The sequence below is a fragment of the Sinohyriopsis cumingii genome, chromosome 19, assembly GCF_028554795.1.
Source record: "Sinohyriopsis cumingii isolate HCF-2022 chromosome 19, ASM2855479v2, whole genome shotgun sequence".
Classification (NCBI taxonomy): domain Eukaryota; kingdom Metazoa; phylum Mollusca; class Bivalvia; order Unionida; family Unionidae; genus Sinohyriopsis; species Sinohyriopsis cumingii.
Window position 1 is genome coordinate 31,318,892 of NC_142979.1, and position 24,309 is coordinate 31,343,200.

A 24,309-nucleotide genomic window follows, 5' to 3' on the forward strand; every position below is an offset into this window, starting at 1 on the left:
TCTTCAGACCGTGTCACACGTTGTAAACAACTGTCCACTGACAATGTTCCCCGGTGAACTGCAGGCTTTGCACGTTGCTGATGATGACATTGTTAAATGGCCGAGCACGCACTGCACACGATAATAATAACCACAAACAAAGCTAGGCCCACATACATTCGGTCACTAGATGCAGGTTGAGCACCAGTGTGTCGCTCCTAAATATCCGGTTCTGAAAAATACCTAATCTGGTTCCCTGCTTAGTATTACTGTCGAAATTTATCAAATTTATCGATTGCATTTCTTATTAATATTATACTTCCCGAGGTGGTCTGAATAAATTGCAGTTTCTTGAATGCCAATAAATTTTCCTGGAACAAAATGTATGTTTGCTTTTATTCTGTGCAAATTACTATGCCAACATACATTAGGGTGTGTCTAGCAAAAATAGCAATAGTGATCCAAATGATGAATGATGGGGGGGTGGGGTATATAATTTAGTCTGGTTCCCTGCTTCCTTTGTTGCCTTCCGCCATTTGAGTAGAGGAACCAGACTAGATATAACTCTGCTAAAGGCGCAAATTTCAAAGTTGCATTTCTGTGCAGTGACTTTTGGAATAGAAAATATGATTCACCCATTTAATAAGAAACCAGAGAAGAAAACGGCGATTTTGGTTTGTTTAGTGCCTGTATAAATTCATTGTTTCACGCCAAATTATTGACATGATATTCTGAAATGTAATTTCGCGGTTCCTCATGAAATCATGTAGGCCAGCAAGTTGAACTCCGTTTCTTGTCTTTTTCTGAATTACTGGTAACAGTAATGTAAGGAAAAAAGCGGAGATCTACTTGTTGATCTAGAAATCGTGGTAACATAGAGACTGTCGATAGTGCATGTCGATGTGGTCAGTTAGGAGCATTAAGCAGGGATATCGCTGTCATCAATTAAGTTGTCGCCCATATTATCACCAACCTCAATATTTTGTTGCAAATTTTCAGGTATGTCGCCATTTTCATAATACATAACTACCCGTTTTTCTCGATATCCCTGTTAGCAAGGTACTATTGTCGACTTTTGTGGGTGTAGACTTAAGTTGGGGAGGGCACCAAAAATCAAATTTCGCATACAATGATACAGTTAAAAATATTTGGAGTGGACCTGAGGGCCGCACGATTCACCCAAAACCGCCCAAATCCTGCCTAAAACTACCCAAAATTGATCAAAACCTGCCTAAATTCGCCACAAACGTTATTTAAATAAAATTAAACATACCCAAAACCAAAAATAAAACATTGGAAAGAGTACTAACTTGTTGAAACAGACGATAAATTATACTGCATTTAGTATTTATATTGGATGGAAATGACAAAAGGGAGACAAATGTTACTAGATTCATCCTCAGATGGGAGGATCTATGAACATGTACATATAAGTGCAAGGCAAAATATTGTCTTCAAAACACAATTTTTTTCAGTATGAACCAAATTATTTGAGTACATGTTGTGACAAAGTGGCAGTCCACGGAAGTTGCAGATGGTGGTACAAATAAAATTAGTAGATAAAAATTGGGTGTTTTATGTAAAATTCTTGGCAATGTTTATGTGTAATAATCTTTGTACAATTTTAGCAAGCTTTAGTTACCTACTAGAGGTCTCGGAAACGCTTAATCACGCATATTTTGATGCCAATTTTTTATCTGGGATGCAGAAAATCACTTAGGCAGGAGTCCTCCATATGCATGTAATAGGTGGGTGGTAAAATTCAAAGATTTGCCAGTCCTGCTTCAGCCACCTGCTTAGTGAGAAAATGTATTGATCATTTTGTTGTGCTGATATTTACAATGACAGAATTTAGTGGCTGAAAGACCCCTCGATGTACATGTTGTAAGAAGAGTACATCAGAAAAACATCGCAATAACTCGGTAGCAAGTTCAAAGACTTTGACTGGTGGCAGGGTGGGAAAATGTGCTGATATTTACAGTGACAGAATTCAGTGGCTCTAAGACCCACCTGATGTACATGTTGCCTTTATAAGAGTACATAAAAAAAGCATGATGCAGTAGCTGGGCTGCAAGTTCAAAGGCTTTGAATGGCAGCTGAGTGGGAAAATATACTGATATTTACAATGATTGAATTCAGAGGCAGAAAGACCCAGAGATATACATGTGGTCATTTATAAACAGTACATCAAATAAACAACTTTAACTTTCATAATTGTGTTCTTTTCCGAGTGTAGTGGAATAAGCAGTACATGTGACCTCGGAATCAAGACATGTTGAGACTTAAGACAAAATGCCATTCACAAATTTAGATAGTATTTTGGAGTTAAACGGCAAACTGACGATTGTAATGAGATTCAGAAGAGAGCTAAAGTTGCTAGAACAAAGTTCAGATGGGACAGTAGCCAAGTGTAAGAAAAGTGTGATATCTAGCTTAGTGCTTGGAATGAGACCTTTATTGGATTGATAAAATTCAGTTTCACTCAGATGGACAGACAAGAGCTATGTCAGTGTTATAAAGAATGTAGAAATTAAACTCAATGACAACCAACTGCAACTTTTGCTTTTGGGACTCCTATTTAAACCAAAATGGGAGTCCTCGACTCCTAGTTTTAAAATCCTAGCGAGACCTCTGCCTATGACACAGGTTGAAAACATTACTTATATTAAGCTGATTGTATTAATGCTTTGCTTTAAAATATGCAAAATACAATTCAGTTGAACTTCATTAATTTAATGTTGTTAACTTTATTTCATGTTTTAGAACTGTACTTGATAAGACCTTGAACAATAATCTTTGCACATATTTAAAAATTTTTAGTTAGCGGGGAGACATGCCATATTTGATAGAAATCTGAAATCGATTATAAAGAAATTATGAGGTACTTTTAGTTCGTTGTTTTGCAATGTTGTGTTAATCTCATTTGACAGTTATGGCACTGATAGGCAGTTAATTACTTCAAATAGGGGCCCCGAGTGGTCTAAAGTGCTGTCCATTACGGATCACTGCCATCTCACCTCTGTCTGCGTGGGTTCGAGTCTAGGATTCGGCCAGTGTGGGTATGTGAGAAAGCTTACCAGTAGCTTCTCATGGGTCAGTGGTTCTTCCCGGGGTTTTCCCAGGTTCTTCCTCCACCATTAATACTGGCTGCCATGCATAGCCTATCTTGTGCTGAAAAATGGCGTTAAACTAAGAAGTACATTATATCACTGTAGTCTTTAGCACCAACCAATTGCTAATAAGGACAAGAACATTAACAATGTTGTGTATATATTATTGTTGTCATCCTTGTTGGTATGTATGGCACTGATGGTGCAATATTTACTTCACAGTGTGTCTGTTTTTATTTGGAGCGTATTGACTGGGTCCATTTTGACTTGATAACCAGCACTGGTGATGAATATTGTAACATTTATCTCCCTTCTTTCGATGTTTATATCCAATAGACTATTTTGTTGTCTGTTTCTACAAAATATTACTGTTTCTAATGCTTTCTTCTGGTGTTGAGTGTGCTTCATTTAATTTATATCATGTTTGTAGTGGATTTTGGGTGGTTTGGGGTGAATTGTGTGGCCAGTCAGTGTGTAGGATTTACACTTTGAGAAAATAAATGGTGGAACTTGTTAACAAATGATGATATACTAGTTAGACATACATGTGTGTATTGACGACGTACAACTATGTAGAAAAATCCATAATATGTCAAGTAGTGTATATGTATGTGAAAAATCCATAGATTCTATTATGGATCACATGTTAGAAAATTGATATGTCATTCATATCAAGCAGTTAACACCAAAATACTCTTACAGCCAGGAAGCTGACACAGTTGACAAGAATATGTTCCACTGTTAGTGGGGAAAAAATGTGTCCTTTCCAATTATCTTTCATTAGACATTGTTATTACTTGTTTTATGTTGCTTTGTATTTCTCAAAGATTTTAAGATATAAATACTTTTGAAACTATTTATGCAAATGAAACAAATCAAAACTTAGTTTTTACAATAAGGTCAAATGTTTTGATATTGAATGCAAAAATGGTTTAATCAGAAAGCTAAGTCACGGATGTTTCTTGTTACTGTCATAAGAGTAGATTTGTATAGTAGTGTTTAATCTCTCTCTTTACTTTACAACTTGAAGAAAAAAAATAACACTCCAAGATGTAACCCAGCATACATATGTCAGTTCCATAGCTGAATATTTTCAGGAAGATTGGTTATTATAATATTTAACCCACAATTAATTCAGTCCCACTGTAACAAGATAACCGGGTGGGATTCTGGATATACAACAGAACACTTTTGATGGCGGTACAGTTACAATGTTTAATAATGAACGACTTGAATGAGCAATTAATTATGATTAATATGTGTGTGAATATGATTCAAATATTGGATCAATTGACATAAAATGCATGGACTTAATAAAGAAAATACAAATAAATGACCTTACACAGTACAAGGACAAGGGGTGAATGATTCACAGTGATTTCACAACGAAAAGATTGATGTGTTTTACTCAAATAGTAAAACAAATGTAGTATTTTGTTTTAACACATATAGTAAAATGTATTCACTCAAATAGTGAAAAATTATGTAAACAAAAGGGACAGCTATACAAATTATCTTTACAGTCCCAAAAACACATTGGGTTTTACAAACCCCAAAAATTAGTCTACGGCTAAGATATTACATGTATGGATTTACACATTCCGTCACCAGCACACTTGGCTACCAGTCACACTGATCAATCAAGCCGTTAGTATTCCAGGTTGGTCAATCAAGCAGTCAGCGCCCACCAATCTCGGTCAGCAATGCCCGATCACCTGCTACTCGACCAGCAACACTGTTTATTCAGCTCTACGGCTGCTATGGTTCAGCTTCAAAGCTGCTATGGTCGACTTCTATGGTTAACTCTGCAGCTGGGACCACGTTGACTCCGATCACTCCGATAATTCTGTGATCACTCGGGTATATACAATAAAACTTAATGACGTTATATATGGTAAGTTATACAGATTACATATCGGCACAATTACAAAACAACAAACGGGTTCAAAAGTAAACCTAACCGTGCCCGACAAGAATCCTATGGTGCTAAACGTTTCTTAAAAATGCAGATTTATATTGCTAATATAAATCCCTTGTTAAATCAGCAAATGTACAAAAATAAACATGGTAGTACAATAGTTTTAACTTATACACAAGAAATTAATAATTCACATACCTCCACAACTGAAGATGTTCAAGTCCTTAAAGTTGACCTCTCACTGACAAGTCGTTCCGTAATTTGAAGATTTAAGCTTACGGTGAGGCATTTATACACAGACAAAGTCATACATTGTCTGTGCACTGGAAGCATTTGGTTTTTCCCATTGAAAGCACTTCGCACGTGTGGCATAGGATGAACCAAACCGAACTCACTTTTTGAAATATTGTACACTGTACATAAATCACCCTCGGGTATTGTTGTATACAAAAAGGAACCCAAGTACATGTATTTAATAGATAAAAGGATTTATACAATTCCGTGACACCCACCAAAACGAAAATGAATCATGCAGAAACCTGTAAATAATATTTTTACAAATCATACTTTTTCACACTAATTTTATGCCCCTACTGTGTGTCATGTTCCAATTTAATGTTTATAATGCATTTGTCTGAGATATCTTCATAGAACATTCCTATAAATTCAAGGTAGCACTTTTGCTGTATATGAATTTGGTCATGTATATAGTCATTTTGGAGCATTATTTATCCGACAGCAGTGTGCATCAAAATGGCTATATACCCCAGTTGGGTACCTTAAAATTTCTATTTACATGACATTCCTGTGTAGCCTTAGCAATGGTTACAGGTGCTAACTTGAAAATTCTGTGTATTTAAAGGCTGAGACAATATGTACTGCTGCAATGAAGTTAAACTTAGGAAAACATGGCCACTCTGCACATGTACTGCAGACTTGCATAAATAATTTTCTTAAAGCCATTCATACATTGGACAAACAAGTAGTTCTCACCCTTTATTTCCAACATTACTAGTGGTGGATAGTATTAAACTCCGCCACCATTAATGTCAGAAAAAAAGAAAAAGGCGGAGGACAACTTGTTCCGTTTGCACATCTGCTGTGTGCCTGATGTGCCTTTTTTCCTTTCGTCTTCTTCAGGTCATTGTAGGTAAAACTGGTATAATCAAAGGTGATTTAAAATTGGGGTGGGGAGGACAGCATTTCAATGAAATGGTTTTTTTCATATAAAATTGCTACAAGGCATCCAACCATCTTAATCCACCCTTGAACACAGTTTTTACTGTGTCAACCCCAGCAGTAACACAAATGTAGGAAGATCTATTGACAGTCATATCCTAAATATTGTGTGGAAAATTACCAGTGACATGCAAAAAAATGGGGGTTTTGTTTCTCGTTAACTGTTGTTATTGTAGGGTTTAATGCCATTTTTCAGCACACGATAACCTATAGATGGCGGCCAGTATTAATGGTGGAGGAAGAACCAGGTAAATCCCCAGAAAGAACCACCAACCCTCGAGAAGCTACTGGCAAGTTTTCTGACATACCCACATTGGCTGAATCCGAGACTCGAACCCACACAGACAGTGGTGAGATGGCAGTGATCCATAACGGAGAGCGCTTTAGACCACTGAAACTCGGGGGCCCCCTCTTGTTAACCGTAATTGCTATATTTCTCACCAGTTACTACGCAGTTATTTTATAAACTACTCCTTATCTTTAGTACAGTAATAACATTCACTGTGCTTATTTTGAAAAGGTAATGCAGAATAAATAAACATAAATCTATTTCTTTTTAGGATGTTTTTTAGTCAGATTAATCGACCCCCAAACATGTAGGGGTGTTGATGGATAACTGTCCATTAATGCAAATACTTTTGGAGTTGATTTATTAGACTATGTGTCTTATTGCATATCAGCTTTCTACTGGTTGAACTTAGTTTATGCTAGGTTTAGTTTACATCATTTAGAATAGTATCAATACATTGGATTCATCCCTTATGCATTCACTGTTTGCCATTTCTATTGCCGGCAGATGGCAGCCATGTGAATATTCTTTGCAAAAGTTGGTACATTTCTGTTGATCATATGGCTTGCATGGTTTTATGCCAGAATTGTTTATTTGATAATTTTTAATGCATGCACGTTTTTGGTCACTAAACTTAAAAATCCTGTGTTGTTTCCTGAACTCAGAAGTTTGAAAATCATATATATATCACACCGTAGATTGCATTGCATCCTTCACAGACTGGATATAGTGGTGGTTGTGGATTTTCATGTCTCTATGTGTATGGATTAAGTTTTACTGCCCCAGTTGGAAAGTCAAAGCAATATAACTATGTAAAAGTGGAACTTAGCTGTTTGTTGTTCTACAGTAATACAATGCAGAATGCTCTTTTTAAGTTGTATACAGAACCATTCAATATTCAAAGACTCGCATATCAAATGTATTGACATCTCACATATGAAATGTACTGACATCTTACATATAAAATGTACTGACATCTCACATATAAATTGTACTGACATCTTACATATAAAATGTACTGACATCTTACATATAAAATGTACTGACATCTTACATATAAAATGTACTGACATCTCACATATAAATTGTACTGACATCTTACATATAAAATGTACTGACATCTCACATATAAATTGTACTGACATCTTACATATAAAATGTACTGACATCTCACATATAAAATGTACTGACATCTCACATATAAAATGTACTGATATCTTACATATAAAATGTACTGACATATGTGTATTGTGAGAGGTGAAAGATAAATGTCTGAGCAAAGAACCCCAAAAGAATATTTAGGTGCTTTAGAAGATATAGAAGTTTAATGGTAGTGACTTTAATGAGTATGGTTGAGAGCAATGGATTTTACTTTTAAGCACAAAAAAAAACCAGAAAAAGAAATCCCAAAATATCAGTAGCTTGATACAAGAAGGAAGATGTTGTTGCTGTATATAGCATGATTGCATGGGCAGTTTATTCAGTTCATAAAATAAAGAATAAGAGAAATTCTGTAATTGTAATGATAATGAATGGACAATATGAAATCTACGATGCATATACTCTCAATCCCTGATGATAAGGCATGCCCCAATGGCAAATGTCACATGGATATGCACATCTGTTTGTCATGCCCAGTATGTGCATGAATAATCTTCAGTTATGTAAACTTAAATCACATATCTCAGAAGACTGTCTAAAAGGCAAAGGGAATTTGTCAGAAATATCACTTATACCAGGGTTAATTGCAAACATTCTCGGGCTTAGACTCTATCACACATCAGAAATCAGAAAAATACATAGAAAATAATTATTCTGAATAAATTATGTTTTTCACTTGGTTAACTTGATTTTAATGGGAAACTTTTCTCAGTTTAGATTTTCTCCACTCCTCAAGGTAACACAAAATCAATTTTAGACAGCTCTGACCCTTGAATTGCTGTCTTCATCAGCCGCTCATGATGAAATTCTGTCACTGAGACAAGGTATATTTTGGCAACGAAATGCTCACTTACAACAAGCAGGGTGTGTTGGTGCCAAAGTGGCCATTTTTTTCAGGTTAGGAAACTCCACTGTTGGGTTTGTCATGATTTGTATTAATGTTATTACAGACTTCAACATTCGAGGATACAAAACTTAAAAAATATATAATTTTCTGTTTATCCCAACTTTCACGGATTAGATTTACTGTTTTCTTAATTGAAGATATACATCAATCAGAAAGCGTTTGACAAGGCAGTTTTACTTGAAGTATATCATTTCACTCCTCCATATTGGATGTTGTCTAGTTTAGCAACAGATAATACTATCCAAAACTGGCAACCTGGTAAAGTCATGCAGGCTTGATTCAACAACTATTCTAATGAGTATGTTAGTCCCACATATTTTTTTAATACTTCTTTAGTGATTTTATGACCCAAAAGGCATAGCCTAAAGTGATGTCTTAAATTTCCCTCTTTTTTTAAATGAAAAGGGAGCTAATACCCCACCCCATTTTTGTTCTGGAATAAACTCTGTAAATGTGCAAGTTACAAGCCATCATTGTTCAGTATGGCAATTTATCAATTGATCATTATTGAAATTTCATATTTTAAGATGTTACATTCGTGTTTTGCTTTGTCTGCTGTCTTTTTGAAAAAAGTGGGTCAGTCCTTCCATCTAAATATCTTCCATCACACTTTCCCTTCCACTTTATAACTTTAAAGCCATTTAAGATTAAGGGATGAAACTTGGTATACTTACATATCATCACTAGTTCAGTGTGGTACATACTACATTGGAGGTCCCATCTTCAAGGTCAAGGCCATTGCTCAATATGGTGTCATATCCTACATTGGGAATCTTTACATAACACTTTCCCTCTGCTGTATAACTTTATTTGAGATTAAGAGATGAAATTATTAAAATTTATATGCAACCACCAGGTGTCATATACTTTATTGGTTTTTTTCTTGAGGGTCAAGGTCAAAGCTAAATTTTCAGTGTTTTCAGCACAATTTCTGTTCTGCTCTACAAGTTTAAAGCCATTTGAGATTAAGAAATAAAACTCGGCATACTTGTACATCATCACTAGATGTGTTGTATGCTGCATTCATAGTGATCTTCAAGGTGGGGGTAACAGCTCTTTATGTGACTTCTAAGTGAGGTTTATATTTTACAGTAGTTTCAGACAAATGGTGTGAGCCCTAGGTCTGTGGGGAGCAGGAAGGGGTCCAAGAAATTTAGGACTTCAAGTTTTAACGTTATGGGTGTCAGATCAAAGGTCTGATATTAATTTTTAGCTCTGCTAACTGACCAAAGGTTAGGGATCAAAGGCTCCAAAATACAATGTCAGCAAACCATTTTAATAATTTTTTCAATATGCTGTATGTGATAATATGTCAGTGAATTTATAGTAATTGGTTGACAATGTTTATCATTATTTTCTACTTGATGGAATAGCAGTGATTGTAATGTATTTGTAACTTGGTCATTACTAAAATAAATGCAAACTGTTATGACTGGAAGATTACTTATGAACATACAACACACCTATAATCAAGATGAAATGAGACAGGTTAAAAAATGCTCATACTCAGTAATTAACCTCATTAAAGTGTGAAAAATGGTCTGTCCAAAACGTGGGTATACAGGTGACACTCGATTTATACCATAGATGCGTTCCTGCAGTTATGGCATACAAGTATACAAAAATTGGTGTAAACTCAAAGTAATGTAAATGCATGTGCATGAGCTGCACATGAGTCACGGCACATGGCACCAGCAATGGTGTAAAAATGAGTGCAGTGGTGCAAAATGAATGTTGTCTCTTTGCTATAAATAACATTAAAATGAAAGAGCATAAATTGAATTGGCATAAATCGAGCATCACCTGTATTGAAGTGAGAAAGCCTGCCATTTGGTTAGAGTACTCATGAAATACATGCAATAATCAAATACTGCGAAGAATGGTATAGGAGTGCATCTGGAAGTATTACATTAACCTAACAGATCAAAGAAATTAAAACAAGTTGGATCATGAAACCACAGCAGACATAATACATGTATTGTCACAACACTAAATTTATGATATACTATTTATTGTAAATACTTTGATCTTAAATAGCATAAATTAAGTCTGTCATAAAACCATGAAAATTTTGAGATGATTAAACTATTTAGAATGTATTAATTAGAACCATGAAAATTTAATATTTTTTGATGTCATTATGCTTCCATCTGATACCATCATGGATGTCATTTTTTGTCACAGATCGTTGGGTCTGAAGGTGTGGGTAAACATGCACTGGCCTTGGATATGTTGAAAACAGAACATCCTTTTGAATTAAATATGTAAGTAGATCTGAAATATATAAAAAAATATTCTTCATCTTTTGAAATAGGATAACAATAGTATTTTAGATAATGAAAGTTTTGTCATTTACTGTTTTGGCTGAGCTTCCGATATGATTTTTCAGGTGTAAGTTTGGAACAAGATTTCTAGTCTTTTGTGGACAAGGCCTTAGAATTGAAGACACCCCAGGTGGCTGTGTGGTCATGGGCACTTGCCTTTACCGATCACTCTAACTTGAATTCGGGTCATGACTTAACCACTGTGGGTATTTGAAAACGTGTGCCAGGAGCTTCTGTGTGTCATCGATTCTTCCTGCACCAAATATAGTGGCTGCCCTGTATAGCCTATCATGTACTGAAAAACTGCATTAAACTCCACAAAAATTTACCAAACCTAAAGACTGAATGGTCAGATGTAAATATTATTCTTTCTGGCCCATACACACAAGAACAGAATAGATTTTATATTGCCAAAACATGTACACAGAAAATAAACAGCACTACACAAGTTGTGTATGCACAAATAAATATATGCGCTAAAATCTTCACTTGTAATTCAAAATCTTGCCAGGAGTTGGTATAATTTTTAAGCACAAACTTGTACTAAAAATCGGCATTTTGAGCTTCATTGTTTGAGAGTTAAAATCTGAATTTCTTTAAATGAGAGTTGGATTAGGATATAATTATTTATGTTTTATTAATGTAACCTTGATTAAGATAATATTTTAGTTAAGAATTTTGAGTTTGATTGTAAACTTGTGTTCAGTAGTTCAAAAATCTCTGGCTAGGCTACAAAACAGACCTTTTCATATGGTTCCTACAACTTTGAATAATCCTTGAATTTGACAGCTGCCATAGAGACTCCATAATTTATCTGATGGAATATAACATTTTGAAAATTAGTCTTATCCCTTTTAAAATTCCCAAAAATATTAATGTATTTTGCAAAATTAATGAATAAATAAACAGAGGATATATCTTTGCTGCATAATATATTTCATCTTGTGGTACAAAATGTGATATTTTAATGAGTGGCAATGAAATATATTCAGTGTTTACACAAGGAAATAAAATTTTCTTTTTATTATATATCAGAATTTTTCCTGAATCAAATTTTAGAAGATTAAATGTACTCATCAGTCGATCACCCTTTTTTAAAATTCACCTTTCTTGCATTGGCTGATCATATAGATATCAGTGACTTAAGAGAGCGGTAGAATTGTCCTTATTTCTTGCGGGGAAGTACATTTTTGACAATTAGTACTTTATTTTACTCTTTCTGACCACAAAAATAGTCCAATTCAGCAATATATCACAGCTGTTTCATCATTGTTGTCAGGGGAAAAAAATTCCATGTCTGAAACATAATTCCATTTATTTGTTCCAGCTAACAAAGTGCTTGTTTTTCTTACTGCAAGTATAACTTATTTTGGCATGGCATAATTGGAATCTTTATTCATGTGAAAAATTAAGGATATATTTTTTAAATGGGAATATACAGGAATGAAGAAAAATATCAATTTCAATATTTCACACTTAAATATATAATAAAATGGAATAAAATTAGTTTATCAAATGACAAGAGTACTGTCCCTTTGCAGTTGTGGTACATTTATGTTTTTGTTTTCTACTTATTTATGCAGTATACAGTGATAAACAATGTAACATAAGGAGAAAGTTCAGTTTCTATTATCAAATAAAATATTTCTTAAAACCTTTTGAAGTCCTTATAAATTCCTTAAAATATCTTTGAAAACCAACTCACTGGACATGGCATTTCAAAATTATATGGTTCCACAGTGGATCAGGAGGTCATAACAGTCCAGTTGAGATTTACTTGTCATAATTATATGTAATAGATGCTGATAAACGTTCATGTTCTTGTGATTTTTGGAATACTCTGTACACCTGTATTTAGTAACCTATCATATAAAGCATTGCATTCCTGTTAAGGGGTGCTTTTTGTTAGAACCGTTATGTTCTGATTTATGTTTTTTTTCTTCATTTTGTGAACATGAAAGCTATAATTTGATTGTTAAATCTAAAGGTCAACTGGATAAATTGTCATATCTGTCTGTCATATCTCTGTTAAAACAGAAGCTGTATTGTTGAATTTTTTTTACATGGTCTCTAATATCTTATTGCTCTTCAGTGGCACAAAACGTGTGTGTGTGTGATTTTCTTACAACAACCATCTAAAGATATGTTCCAAAAGGATTGAACTTTATGCTCAAATACTAGTATACTAATACACATTTTCGCAAACAAAACTCGAAGGGTTGTGTATTTGTAGTAATCCAATGAATTATCAAGATAGTTTCCCCTCAGAAAATCCAGTAATTCACAACCTAGTGTAAAACAACTAAATATTTTATTACAATGAAGCAACAAGCACTTCTTTGTGAAAAAAAATCAATTTTTTCTTGTTCTGCAATTTTATTATTGATGGAATGCTTTTGTGGTTATTAGAACTGTGCATTGGTTGCTTGGCTGTGTTATTTGTGTGGAGATGCAAGTACATATCTCAATGTTTATCGTACTATTAAGACTTGAATGTAACTTTTCAAGCAGATCTTAGTTGTAATTTATGTATTTCATGATTTGGGCTGCAACACTTACATGCATGAATGGCATTGTTTTATGCTTGCCACGTAAACATGTACATAATCAATATTCTGTTTAAACAAATCATGCATGTGACATATGATGTTATAAAAGTTTACAAGACTGGTAGAATCAAAATGACTGACAAAAACGAGTGATCTGATGTTGGTAATATTTCATATTGGTAGAAGAGGTTGGAAAACGAAAGGTGAAATGCATGCATCAGGCCAAAAAAATATGGCATTTTCAGTAGGCCAACTGTCCCCATTTTTTGTTGCCAACCCTTGTACTTTTTTCCCCCAGGGTTTTAAAAAAAAAGAATTCTTAAATGTTATATGTACATCTAATTGAGCTGGTTTTGCTCAGTACTTGAAGTGCATAGTGCATTATATATACTACTACCTACTCTAGTTTTAAAACCAGTGCAATAAGAAACACATTTTTGTTTTGGCCTCATGTATGCAGCTAAGTTAGCTTACTAGTGTGGTTGTAATGCACAAATTCAAATCATCTAAAGCAGAAACCTGAATTCCTTCACTGGAACTAGTTAAAAGGAATTCTTGACTTAGCACCATCTGGATCTTGTACATTCCATTTGTTTTAATTTTGAAGATGAAATGGCAAAATTGCACTGAAAAACTAGTCTTCATATGTGTATATGACCTGAGACCTGTCAGCATAGTGGAAGGGGAAAGGTTTCAGATGTTCAGTTCCTCACATGGTTTCCTTTTTAAATTCTTATTTTAAATATTCATGTTAATACCCATTAAATTAAGTTGAACTTCATATAGTCAGTGTTAGCATTGCATGCCATGTTTTGAGATGATCCACTGCTGGTACTTAACTGAGACAACATTAGCATTGCATGTCATGTTTTGAGATGACCCACTGCTGGCACTTAATTGAGACAGTGTTAGCATTGCATGCCATGTTTTGAGATGACCCACTGCTGGTACTTAACTGAGACAACGTTAGCATTGCATGCCATGTTTTGAGATGACCCACTGCTGGTACTTAACTGAGACAACGTTAGCATTGCATGCCATGTTTTGAGATGACCTACTGCTGGTACTTAACTGAGAGAGTGTTAGCATTGCATGCCATGTTTTGAGATGACCCATTGCTGGTACTTAACTGAGACAACGTTAGCATTGCATACCATGTTTTGAGACAACCCACTGCTGGTACTAACTGACCACCTGATCTAACACCATTGCTGCTATTCTCAGTTTAACCTACAGTGTAATTGTACTAGATATATGTGGTATCTATACAGAGCCACTGATTTAGATTATGATAAAAATAAAGTTAGTTTTGCTTTGTCTGCCAGTCTTGCTTTGTCTGCCATTGATGAAGTACTTTAATCGATAGTTACATAGGTGCCAAGTGAGAACTAGCTCAAGAAAGAACATTAAACTGAAGTCAGTGAGATATAACTATACTGTCGATGTCTTTCATATTTGCAGTTAAAATGGAATAAACTTATTAACTCTTTGTTTGAACATACTTATATACTTTAGCAGTTTATTCTCCAATGTCCATGATAAAATGTTTTTTTTTTATTTCTTGTTAGAAAAAGCCACCTTCATGGTAGTCTGTAGTCTACTATGACAATGTTAGATCATGTTGAAATATATTTTTTTATATTTAAAAGATGTAGATTTTTACATTTTTTAAATAAATGGGACAACCCTAATTGTGACAATCACTGTCAAGTGCTACTGAAGTGTTTTTGTATTCATATTTCAGTGCATATTGGGACATTTTCCTATGGTAGTTCAGATATTGATGCAGTATGTATTGGGACATTTTCCTGTGATAGTTCAGATTTTGATGCAGTATATTTGTTGCAGAAAATGTAGATGCCAATACATTATTTATTGTTTTTTTAATTAAATCTGGAGTACAGACTGTACAAATTCTACCTTGAATAGTGCAGGCACAAGTGCAGTATTTCCCTAATTTATCAAAGTCAACTTGGTGAGTCACATGTACATCAAATTTGTATGGCCATGACCTTGTTAGATGTGGTCGATAGATAGCAGTAAAAGCTGTCTTGGCATTCATTTAATCAAGGTAAACCTCCTGCCACTTTGACACACTCTTTGTCAGGAGGCTGTCCCAGCATTGTTTTTATCCAGGTCAAACTCCTGCCACTTTGGCACACACTTTGTCAGGAGGCTGTCCTGGCATTTGTTTTATCCAGGTCGAACTCCAACCACTTTGGCACACACTTTGTCAACAGGCTGTCCCAGCATTCATTATATCCAGGTCAAACTCCACCACTTTAGCACACATTTTGTCAGAAGGCTGTGGTATACCTCAAGGCAACTAATGTGAAAGAATTTACTGAGGTAACATATCACTCTGTATCTTTCTGTTCCATTACACCTCTTTCAATCCATTGTGGGCCTTTAATCCCTGTTTCACCTTTTGACTGACTGGTTTTTATCTTGTCATGGAACAGGTACATGTACTAGTGATATTTTCCTGAAAGTGTCCTAATTGAGAAAATGGTGGACAATCTCCACACGGCTGTCTTCCAGCCATCCCTTTTCCCTGTTGGCATGCCACTAGAGATTGTTGCACAGACTTTATTCAGATGGTGGTCAATAGCAGGATACTGTGTGGCATTTTGCTCCAGATTTGGGCTTTCCAAAGTATTGGAACAGTTTCCATATTAAATTCATCATTGATTAGATTCTGCATGCACCTTTCAAGACCTCAAAGACCCGTAATATTAGTGGTGTATCAACATACAGTAGGTTGTGTAAGCAATATTTCGCTTTAAATTTATCAAGGAGACTCAGAGGCATTGTTAGCTACAGAGCCAATGTTCTTTACATGCATCTTGGTGATCACAACACCATCCTATCACAAGCAGATCATTTTGACCTATATTTCATTCCCAAGTGACTTTTGGTTTAAGTGTGCAGTTATATCAGTTTTCTCCTGCACTTCTGGTTTCTGAGTCATACAAAAAGTGGCTGGCTAAACATTTATGTTCTGTGAACACATTTCTAGTTTGACCTGACTTATTTACAGTCATGGTCGATGTTGATTGGTTAGTTGGTATTTAATAGCATGTTAGCACATCATTGGCTATATCATGTTGAGGCAATGTGAGCCAAGTGCTTTTACCTAAGGACACAGAGGTGGCTGACCTGTGCTTGCCTGGACAGGTATCAAACCCAGTCTTTATATTACAAGTCCTCCACCATAGTAATGGAGCTTCTGTAGTGACATGTCAGATGCACAATAGATTTTTGTTAACAACTCTTGGGGATGAGCATGGAGTAGAGAGTTTAGAAGTGATAGTGAGGGATTAATATTTTTAATAAGAAGCATGGGCCAGAATGTGTGACTCTAAGCTGCCAGGTTACCTTTACTTATTAATTAATATTATTATTATTACAGTCGAACAGCAGGATGTTTACCTCTTCCTGCAGAAAAAGCAGCTGATCGACCCAGACTTGATTTCATCTGTTTTGTAATAGATATAACAAAACCAGATAGGTATGCCGTTGTGTTTTTATTTTCTTCTTTGAATTTGAAAGACATCCTTTTTAATTGGTAGAGCCCAGTATAGATTTTCACCCATTTGTATTTGCATTCGTGCAGTTATCCAGCAGTTTTATATCAAGAGCAGAACTTCATCCAGTAGGGGATGAGTAGCCTTAAAGCGTGGAAATTGTGAGGAATGAAAAGTGGTCATTGAAGTTCTGTAAAGGTTGTAGTACTTGAAAAATTTTCGATAATTACAGTACTGCAAACTAAACAATTACAATCTTTTAGATCTGGCATGTAATCATTCTGTGTTTTATACCTTTGTGTACTAGTCCTTTCAAACTCAATATTTAGTTCAAAATATGTGATTTCACCACTGGATTTCATTGTTATTACAGTTAGTGACATGATGTTCAGTATACTAGTTTAATGCTCTTTTGTTGTTGGCTGAAACAGAATTCTAACACACTGTTGGCTTTAAGTGACTTTCCCCAAGGCGGCCAAGCTGAGCTGGCCCGGTAGGTTTTGAACGAATGACCCTTGGATTACAAGTCAGACACTCTATTAACTCAGCTACCATGGCTTCTGAACTAGTGCATATTAATTAATACTTAAAACTCTTCTTTTATTTCAGCTTTAAAATAGTTAAAGAATCACTCCAACACATGGATGTAAGCTACTGTTTGGGAAAGGCATGCCTTATTGTCAGCAAAGGTAACATTTTTTTAAAAACTGTATCCTGTTTCAGTGAAAAGTCTTTTTCTTAATTATGTGGATGCCATAATGTATGGAGTATTTTTTCCTTATGTCTCATCTGTGATAAATGTTGCAAAAGGAAAAGGTTATACATAAATTTATCCATCTGTCCAGTTTCAACATTTTGTCCATTATCTCCCGTTTACATCAGTGGTTTATCATCAGATTTTACCCACAAATGCATGACGGGGAAAAGATTATCCCTAGAGATTGAAGGCCAAAAGGCCAAGGTCACATGAAAAAAGTATTGTTTACATTTTAGACAAGCGATCATTGATTCACATTTTTGGGGGCTGCCATTCTTATCTTCTACTCTTATGGATGAATTGTCATCACGTATAGGAAAGAAGTTTATGAAGGGATATAAAATACCTTTACTACTGTGGAGGTCAAAGAGCAAGGTCACAAAGTTGGTTAAAGTTTAAAAAAAGAAAACAAACTTTCATGTATCCATGGATAGCCATTAGACACTGTACAAGAGTTACTAGTGTACATGCAATATCATTGGGGATGATGAATTCAAGTGGCCAAGGTCATGGTTGCAGCATGAATTGTTTAGCTTTTGGGAGGGTAGACTTGCAAGTTGTATGTAGGAACCATTTATGTTTAATTATTTAGATTGTTATAAGGTTTGAGATGCAAATTAAAGAGAGATCAAACAGTTCTGGAAATGGGGTGTTTCAGGTGTCAAGGTCACATGATTGTTTTATATTGCGTTACTTTGACTGCAGTGATGTCATGGCAGGTGAGCTGATAAATTTATTGACTTTTGCAATCAGATTGCAAAAATGAGCATTCATATTTCATCTGTATATCCATTTTCTTTCATTCAGCTTTAAGAAACAGAAATCAGCAATTTGACTTGTCTCAAGTGATAAAAAATTTTATATTATTTACTTTATTTTTCCTTTGAGAGCAAAAAAAGAGCGTGTCAAATATTAATTGGCTGTATTAAAAACCTGACATAAATAAAATTGAAGGTCAGCCATTGTTAGTTTAACAAGCCTTTTAATCTCTTATTACTTATAAATTTTGCATATTTTCAGTCAAAAACACCAACAGGGGCACACCTTTGGAAAGTATTCATGACCTGGCGAATCGATTATCAATGCAAGTTGTATTTGGGGATCTTGAGGTAATTATTTACTAACCTGGATGCAGGAGGTTGTGGGTTTGATCCCTGGCCAAGCCATACCAAAACTTACAAAAATGGTACTAAAAGCTGCCTTGCTTGGCGCTCAGCATTAACAGGTTAGTGTTAGGACTTGTCAGCATGTGGCTGGGTGGGATATCATGCGACATGATGCCTCAGTGCTAGGCATCACTATAAACTGCCACACTGCAGACATCATAGCAGTATGACTGAAAAATTGTTAAAGCTACTTTAAAAATCCAAATCACACATGCTAACTTGGTTTTGTTTTTGTTTTTTCTTTCTGAAAACACAATTAGATCAACTTGTATGCCACATTTTTTCTCTCCATAAAAGGTAATATTTTTGTAATTAATTCTCTTATGTAAAAAAGAAGAATAGCAATATGAATCAGTGATACAGGAGTACTTTTTACAGTTTTAAGAGTCAGTGGTCTAATTTAAGAGAAAGAGAGAGAGAGAGAGAGAATTTCTGCAGATGGCAGTCTAGGATTTGAGCAAATATATACTGACATATTCTCCATAGTCCATTTATCATGATGGTAACCACATAAACACTAATTACAATGACAGTGCAAGTTTAATGCAGTAAATCATTGTCCCATTTGCCCTTCAAGTATTTCTATTTAATATGTGGGTGAAATGTTTTTCAGAGGCTTGAGAGTAAACATTATTGGTAATTTGTTCTCTCCAGTAATTAAATCAATATCCCCTTCCCTGCCCACCCACTCCTAGTTTGTACCCGTTTCCTTCATATACTGGATCTGTATTTATGCATCAGTTTGCTTGAATTCTTCCATATGCTTCCTACTTATTTTTACACTTGACTGTATGCACTATTTTCCCTTAACAACAAAACCAAGAGTTTCAAATCAGCATAATATTTGTAAATATAAATGGTCATAATCTGAGGATTTGCTTGATAATCATTATATCAGGGCTTTGTTCAGTAATATTATGCACATTTAGCACAGAAGACAATTTGGCCTTATGGAATAGCCTATCCACTCACATTAATTTTTAACATGGTGGATAAAAAATGCTCATATTAAAGTAAGACAGACAATTTTTAAAATTTTTAACTGTATTATTCAAAGATTAATACTTGCTTTCCCTTAGAAAATCTGTTTGATTCATATTGTAGAATAAATAGGTAAAAGTACAATTAAATTGTATGACTTAAGCTAAAGTAGCCATGTAACTAGGATTGTTATGCTAGCTTACTGAATGTCTCAGTGGCAGCCCATCAGTGTGATTACTTGTCAGTCATTAGCCTAATGCTGGCTTATTCAGTGGCTCAGTGGCAACCCATCAGTGTGATTACTTGCCTGTCATTAGCCTAATGCTAGCTTACTCAATGTCTCAGTGGCAGCCCATCATTGTGATTACTTGCCTGTCATTAGCCTAATGCTAGCTTATTCAGTGGCTCAGTGGCAGCCCATCAGTGTGATTACTTGCCTGTCATTAGCCTAATGCTAGCTTACTCAATGTCTCAGTGGCAGCCCATCATTGTGATTACTTGCCTGTCATTAGCCTAATGCTAGCTTATTCAGTGGCTCAGTGGCAGCCCATCAGTGTGATTACTTGCCTGTCATTAGCCTAATGCTAGCTTACTCAGTGTCTCAGTGGCAGCCCATCATTGTGATTACTTGCCTGTCATTAGCCTAATGCTAGCTTATTCAGTGGCTCAGTGGCAGCCCATCAGTGTGATTACTTGCCTGTCTTTAGCCTAATGCTAGCTTATTCAGTGGCTCAGTGGCAGCCCAACAGTAGGATTGTTTGCCTCACATATGTTATAAAATGTCTCAGTGGCAGCCCAACAGTAGGATTGTTTGCCTCACACTATGTTATTAAATGTCTCAGTGGCAGCCCAACAGTAGGATTGTTTACCTCACACTATGTTATTAAATGTCTCAGTGGCAGTTCAACAGTAGGATTATTAGCATATTAATGGCTAGACTGGCTTATTTAATGTCTCAGTGGATCAAAGTTGTCTTTTAAGGTGCGATATTATTTGATGTTTAACTTTTTAAAATTTATCAGGATCATGGTCACTTGACAAATATGTGTGCTTATTTATCAGGATTATGGCCATTTCACAAATAGGTATGAATATTAGGATTATTGCCACTTCACAAATGGGTGTGATTATTTATCAGGATTATTGCCACTTCATAAATAGGTAATTTATTTATCAGAATCATTGTCACTTTACAAATGTGTGTAATTATTTATCAGGATCATTGCCACCTCACAGATGGGTGTAATTATTTATAGGGGTCATTTCCACTTAACAAATAGGTGTGAATATTCAACAGGATGGTGGCCACATAACAAATGAGCATGAATATGTATCAGGATCGTGGCCACTTAACAACTGGGTGTGAAATGTCAAAGTTATGATTACATATGGACCCAGCATATCTGGCACTACTGCAAATTACATCTTGTGTAACAGAGTTGACACACTGATCCCACACTTGTTAAAATACATAATCATGGTAGAAAAATATAAATATATTATGACAACCAATGTGGCCAAAATAGTCCATTAACAATAGAACATATGTTATGCCTTCATTATTAGACAGCATGATATACAGTAACATCGGTCTTGAAACACCCATCTGCTAGCAAAAATAATAATAGTCAATTGCACACTGACAATCTGGCCTGGAGACCATAAAACTTCAAGTTTTGAGATTAAGTATTCATTTTCAGCCAATCAGACATTACATTAATTACAAATGTTGCATTTTTTTGGGTGAATTAACTGACAGAAAATCTCAGACTAAAATCTTATACATTTTATGATTTCCAGGCTTGACCCCTCCATCACATAATTTCATCAGCAATTAGAGTAATAAATATTCCTGCAGTCTAATGTTTCTCAGCTTTATGATTGGTCAGAACTATTCTCTGGCGAATACATTACCTGATGACTTTACACTGGGACAACTTTCTTTGCTACTTCCGAATCCAATCCTTCCAGCGAGAATGAAAATGTCATTCATATATATATATATGGAAGCAACTCTTACAGGTTAACTCCCTTCTACCTGCTAGGTGGCTGCTGTTATATCCAGATTACACTAGTTTTCTACTTTTGCTGCCATGTGCTAGGATGTTCACAAAACATGCCTGCTCTTCATCAGACACTTTTAAGGTGTGTGCAGTTTGAACAGAGAATACAGCTCAAGGGTCATAAAAAAGAGCAATAACTATTTCTTCTCATCATAATGTACTGAGCATACGTCCCACTCCAGAATCTCTCATACGTCTCATGGGAGATACCCCCACCCCCAAATGAAGATTCAGAAGATTTTAATGCAGTTGGACAGTTATCATTCCAACCAAGAATCAAGCTGAATGTACACTTTAACTCAAAGTTCGATTCTTTGGATTCCATCATACTTGCTTCATTATCATTAAAATTCAGTATTTATTGATTTTATTCCAGTGAATAAATCACAACTTAAAATCTTTCACAATTAGATTCTTCATTACTGAGAATCAAAATTTGAGTTTAAGTGTACATTCAAGAGGATTTTGATGAATAAGGATTTAGGTCTCTTAAGATAGTAGTAATAGTAGTAGTAGAGGTCGCGGGTTTGAACCCCGGCCGCGTCATACCAAAAGACTTTAAAAAATGGTACTAACAGCTGCCTTGCTTAGCGCTCAGCATTAAGAGGTTAGTGTTAGGACTGATCAGCCTGGTGTCAGGATAATGTGACTGGGTGGGACATCATGGTACATGTCTGTGGCATGATGCCTCAGTGCTAGACATCACTATAAACTGTCACACTGCAGACATGGTAGCGATATGACTGAAAAATTGTTAAAGCTACGTTAAAAATCGAAATAACACACACACACTAGCATTGACATCATTCCTAATAGTAAAATTCTGTGTTAATATTTAAAAGTCATTCATCAAATGCCTACTGTGTTTATGTCAATATCATAATTTTCACATAAAATAACACCTCATGGAGTCATGTAAGCACAATTTTTTACATATTTTAAAAAACATTTTAAATTCACTTTGCTCCAGTTTCATACAATAAAACCTATATCTTTTTTATGTGATAAATAGAATCTTACATTTGTGATCATTCTAAAATAAATTTATTAAACTCGTTGAATAATTTCATTATTTTGATCACCAAGGCTTGCAAAAGGTAAAAAAAAATATTGAACTTGTTTCATAAGTGCATTTGAAATCAGCAATCATGCAAGATCCTCTCTAGATTACAGCACTGTTGGCAGACCAGACACAGTTGTATGTGGAACTATTAGTTATGTTTAATGTGGGTTCACTATTTTTTATGGGATATCACTGTTTTTTGATTTTGTGCTTGCTACAAACCTTGAATCTAAATACCAATAAAAATGCCATTTTCCCCAAACCACTACATTTGATTTATAAAGAAGTCTAATTTTTTGTTATGGGTGAACACTCAATTTCAGGATGAAGCAGAGAGGCTCCACTTGGCCAGAAGATTAGTCAACATGCTACACTTGTCAGCAGGATTACAGTGTTGTGGATCTGCTCCAACCCTAGTCAACTGTGTAATTGACTTTCCAGTACAGACAGATGTACACACAACAGAACCTGTCAGCAGTAGAATAAGCTGATGCAATAAAGTTTAAAATATTTGATGTGCAATACAGCTAAGAAGCCTACCAATGGACATGACTACATTTTATTTTCTTGAGATTCATTGTTACTTCTTTGATGATGTTCCGTATGTGAATAGTACAGAAGATGACAATTTGTATATGCAGATTGACTCCCATAACTGTGACTAATGTTTTATTGTCACACATCTGTTAATGTAATTCACTTTATATTGGTAAAATGTCCAAATTTCCAGCAATAAATTTCATGATAAACGTACTCAATCTTTAACTCTATTACAATAATATGACTCATTCTTTCTTTCATTAGAACAACCATTCTATGTGAGAGGGCATTCTGATGCATTTTGATTGCCAGCCAGGGCATTTTAAACCTGATAAAATCATTTTTATGGGCAGTATCTCCATGTGAGAGGGCATTCTGATGCATTTTGATTGCCAGCCAGGGCATTATAAACATGATAAAATAATTTTTGAGGGCAGTATCTCCATGTGAGAGGGCATTCAGATGCACTCTGCTCTTACAGTTAAGATTATATTTGCATTGCAAAAATAATAATGGGTAAATGAAGCCAAGTTGATGCTCAGTACACATCTGTCTATTATGTCAGACTTTTGTGTAAAATTACACATACCTCTGACTGTGTTTCATGCAAATTTAAAAATGCGAGTCCTGAGGACACCTAAGCATAACATATTTATAAAATACTCCATATGTTAATTGCTTGATAAGAAGTACCTATTTATTTTCTTAAAGAATAACAACCAATTTCAAATTTAAT

The 24,309-nt window shown here is 35.1% G+C and overlaps 1 protein-coding gene across 1 annotated transcript; it reads left to right on the forward strand.

The window, feature by feature from the left end:
• Positions 1–515: 515 nt before the first annotated feature.
• LOC149775379 (centromere protein M-like) lies at positions 516–23,786 on the forward strand. Its single transcript, XM_089944400.1, has 6 exons — positions 516–653; positions 10,788–10,867; positions 16,889–16,987; positions 17,613–17,692; positions 18,781–18,869; positions 23,357–23,786. Exons 1-6 carry the CDS (start codon positions 606–608, stop codon positions 23,522–23,524), a joined length of 564 nt encoding a protein of 187 aa, XP_089800526.1. The 5' UTR covers positions 516–605; the 3' UTR covers positions 23,525–23,786.
• The last annotated feature ends 523 nt before the right edge of the window (positions 23,787–24,309 follow it).

What these genes read in the sequence shown, in the direction of transcription:
- LOC149775379 (XM_089944400.1), top strand. Translation starts at nt 606, where the DNA reads ATGATTCACCCATTTAATAAGAAACCAGAGAAGAAAACGGCGATTTTG. An exon ending in CATCCTTTTGAATTAAATAT is followed by an intron (nt 10,868 to 16,888) that starts GTAAGTAGATCT and finishes TTATTATTACAG; the next exon opens with TCGAACAGCAGGATGTTTAC. An exon ending in GATATAACAAAACCAGATAG is followed by an intron (nt 16,988 to 17,612) that starts GTATGCCGTTGT and finishes CTTTTATTTCAG; the next exon opens with CTTTAAAATAGTTAAAGAAT.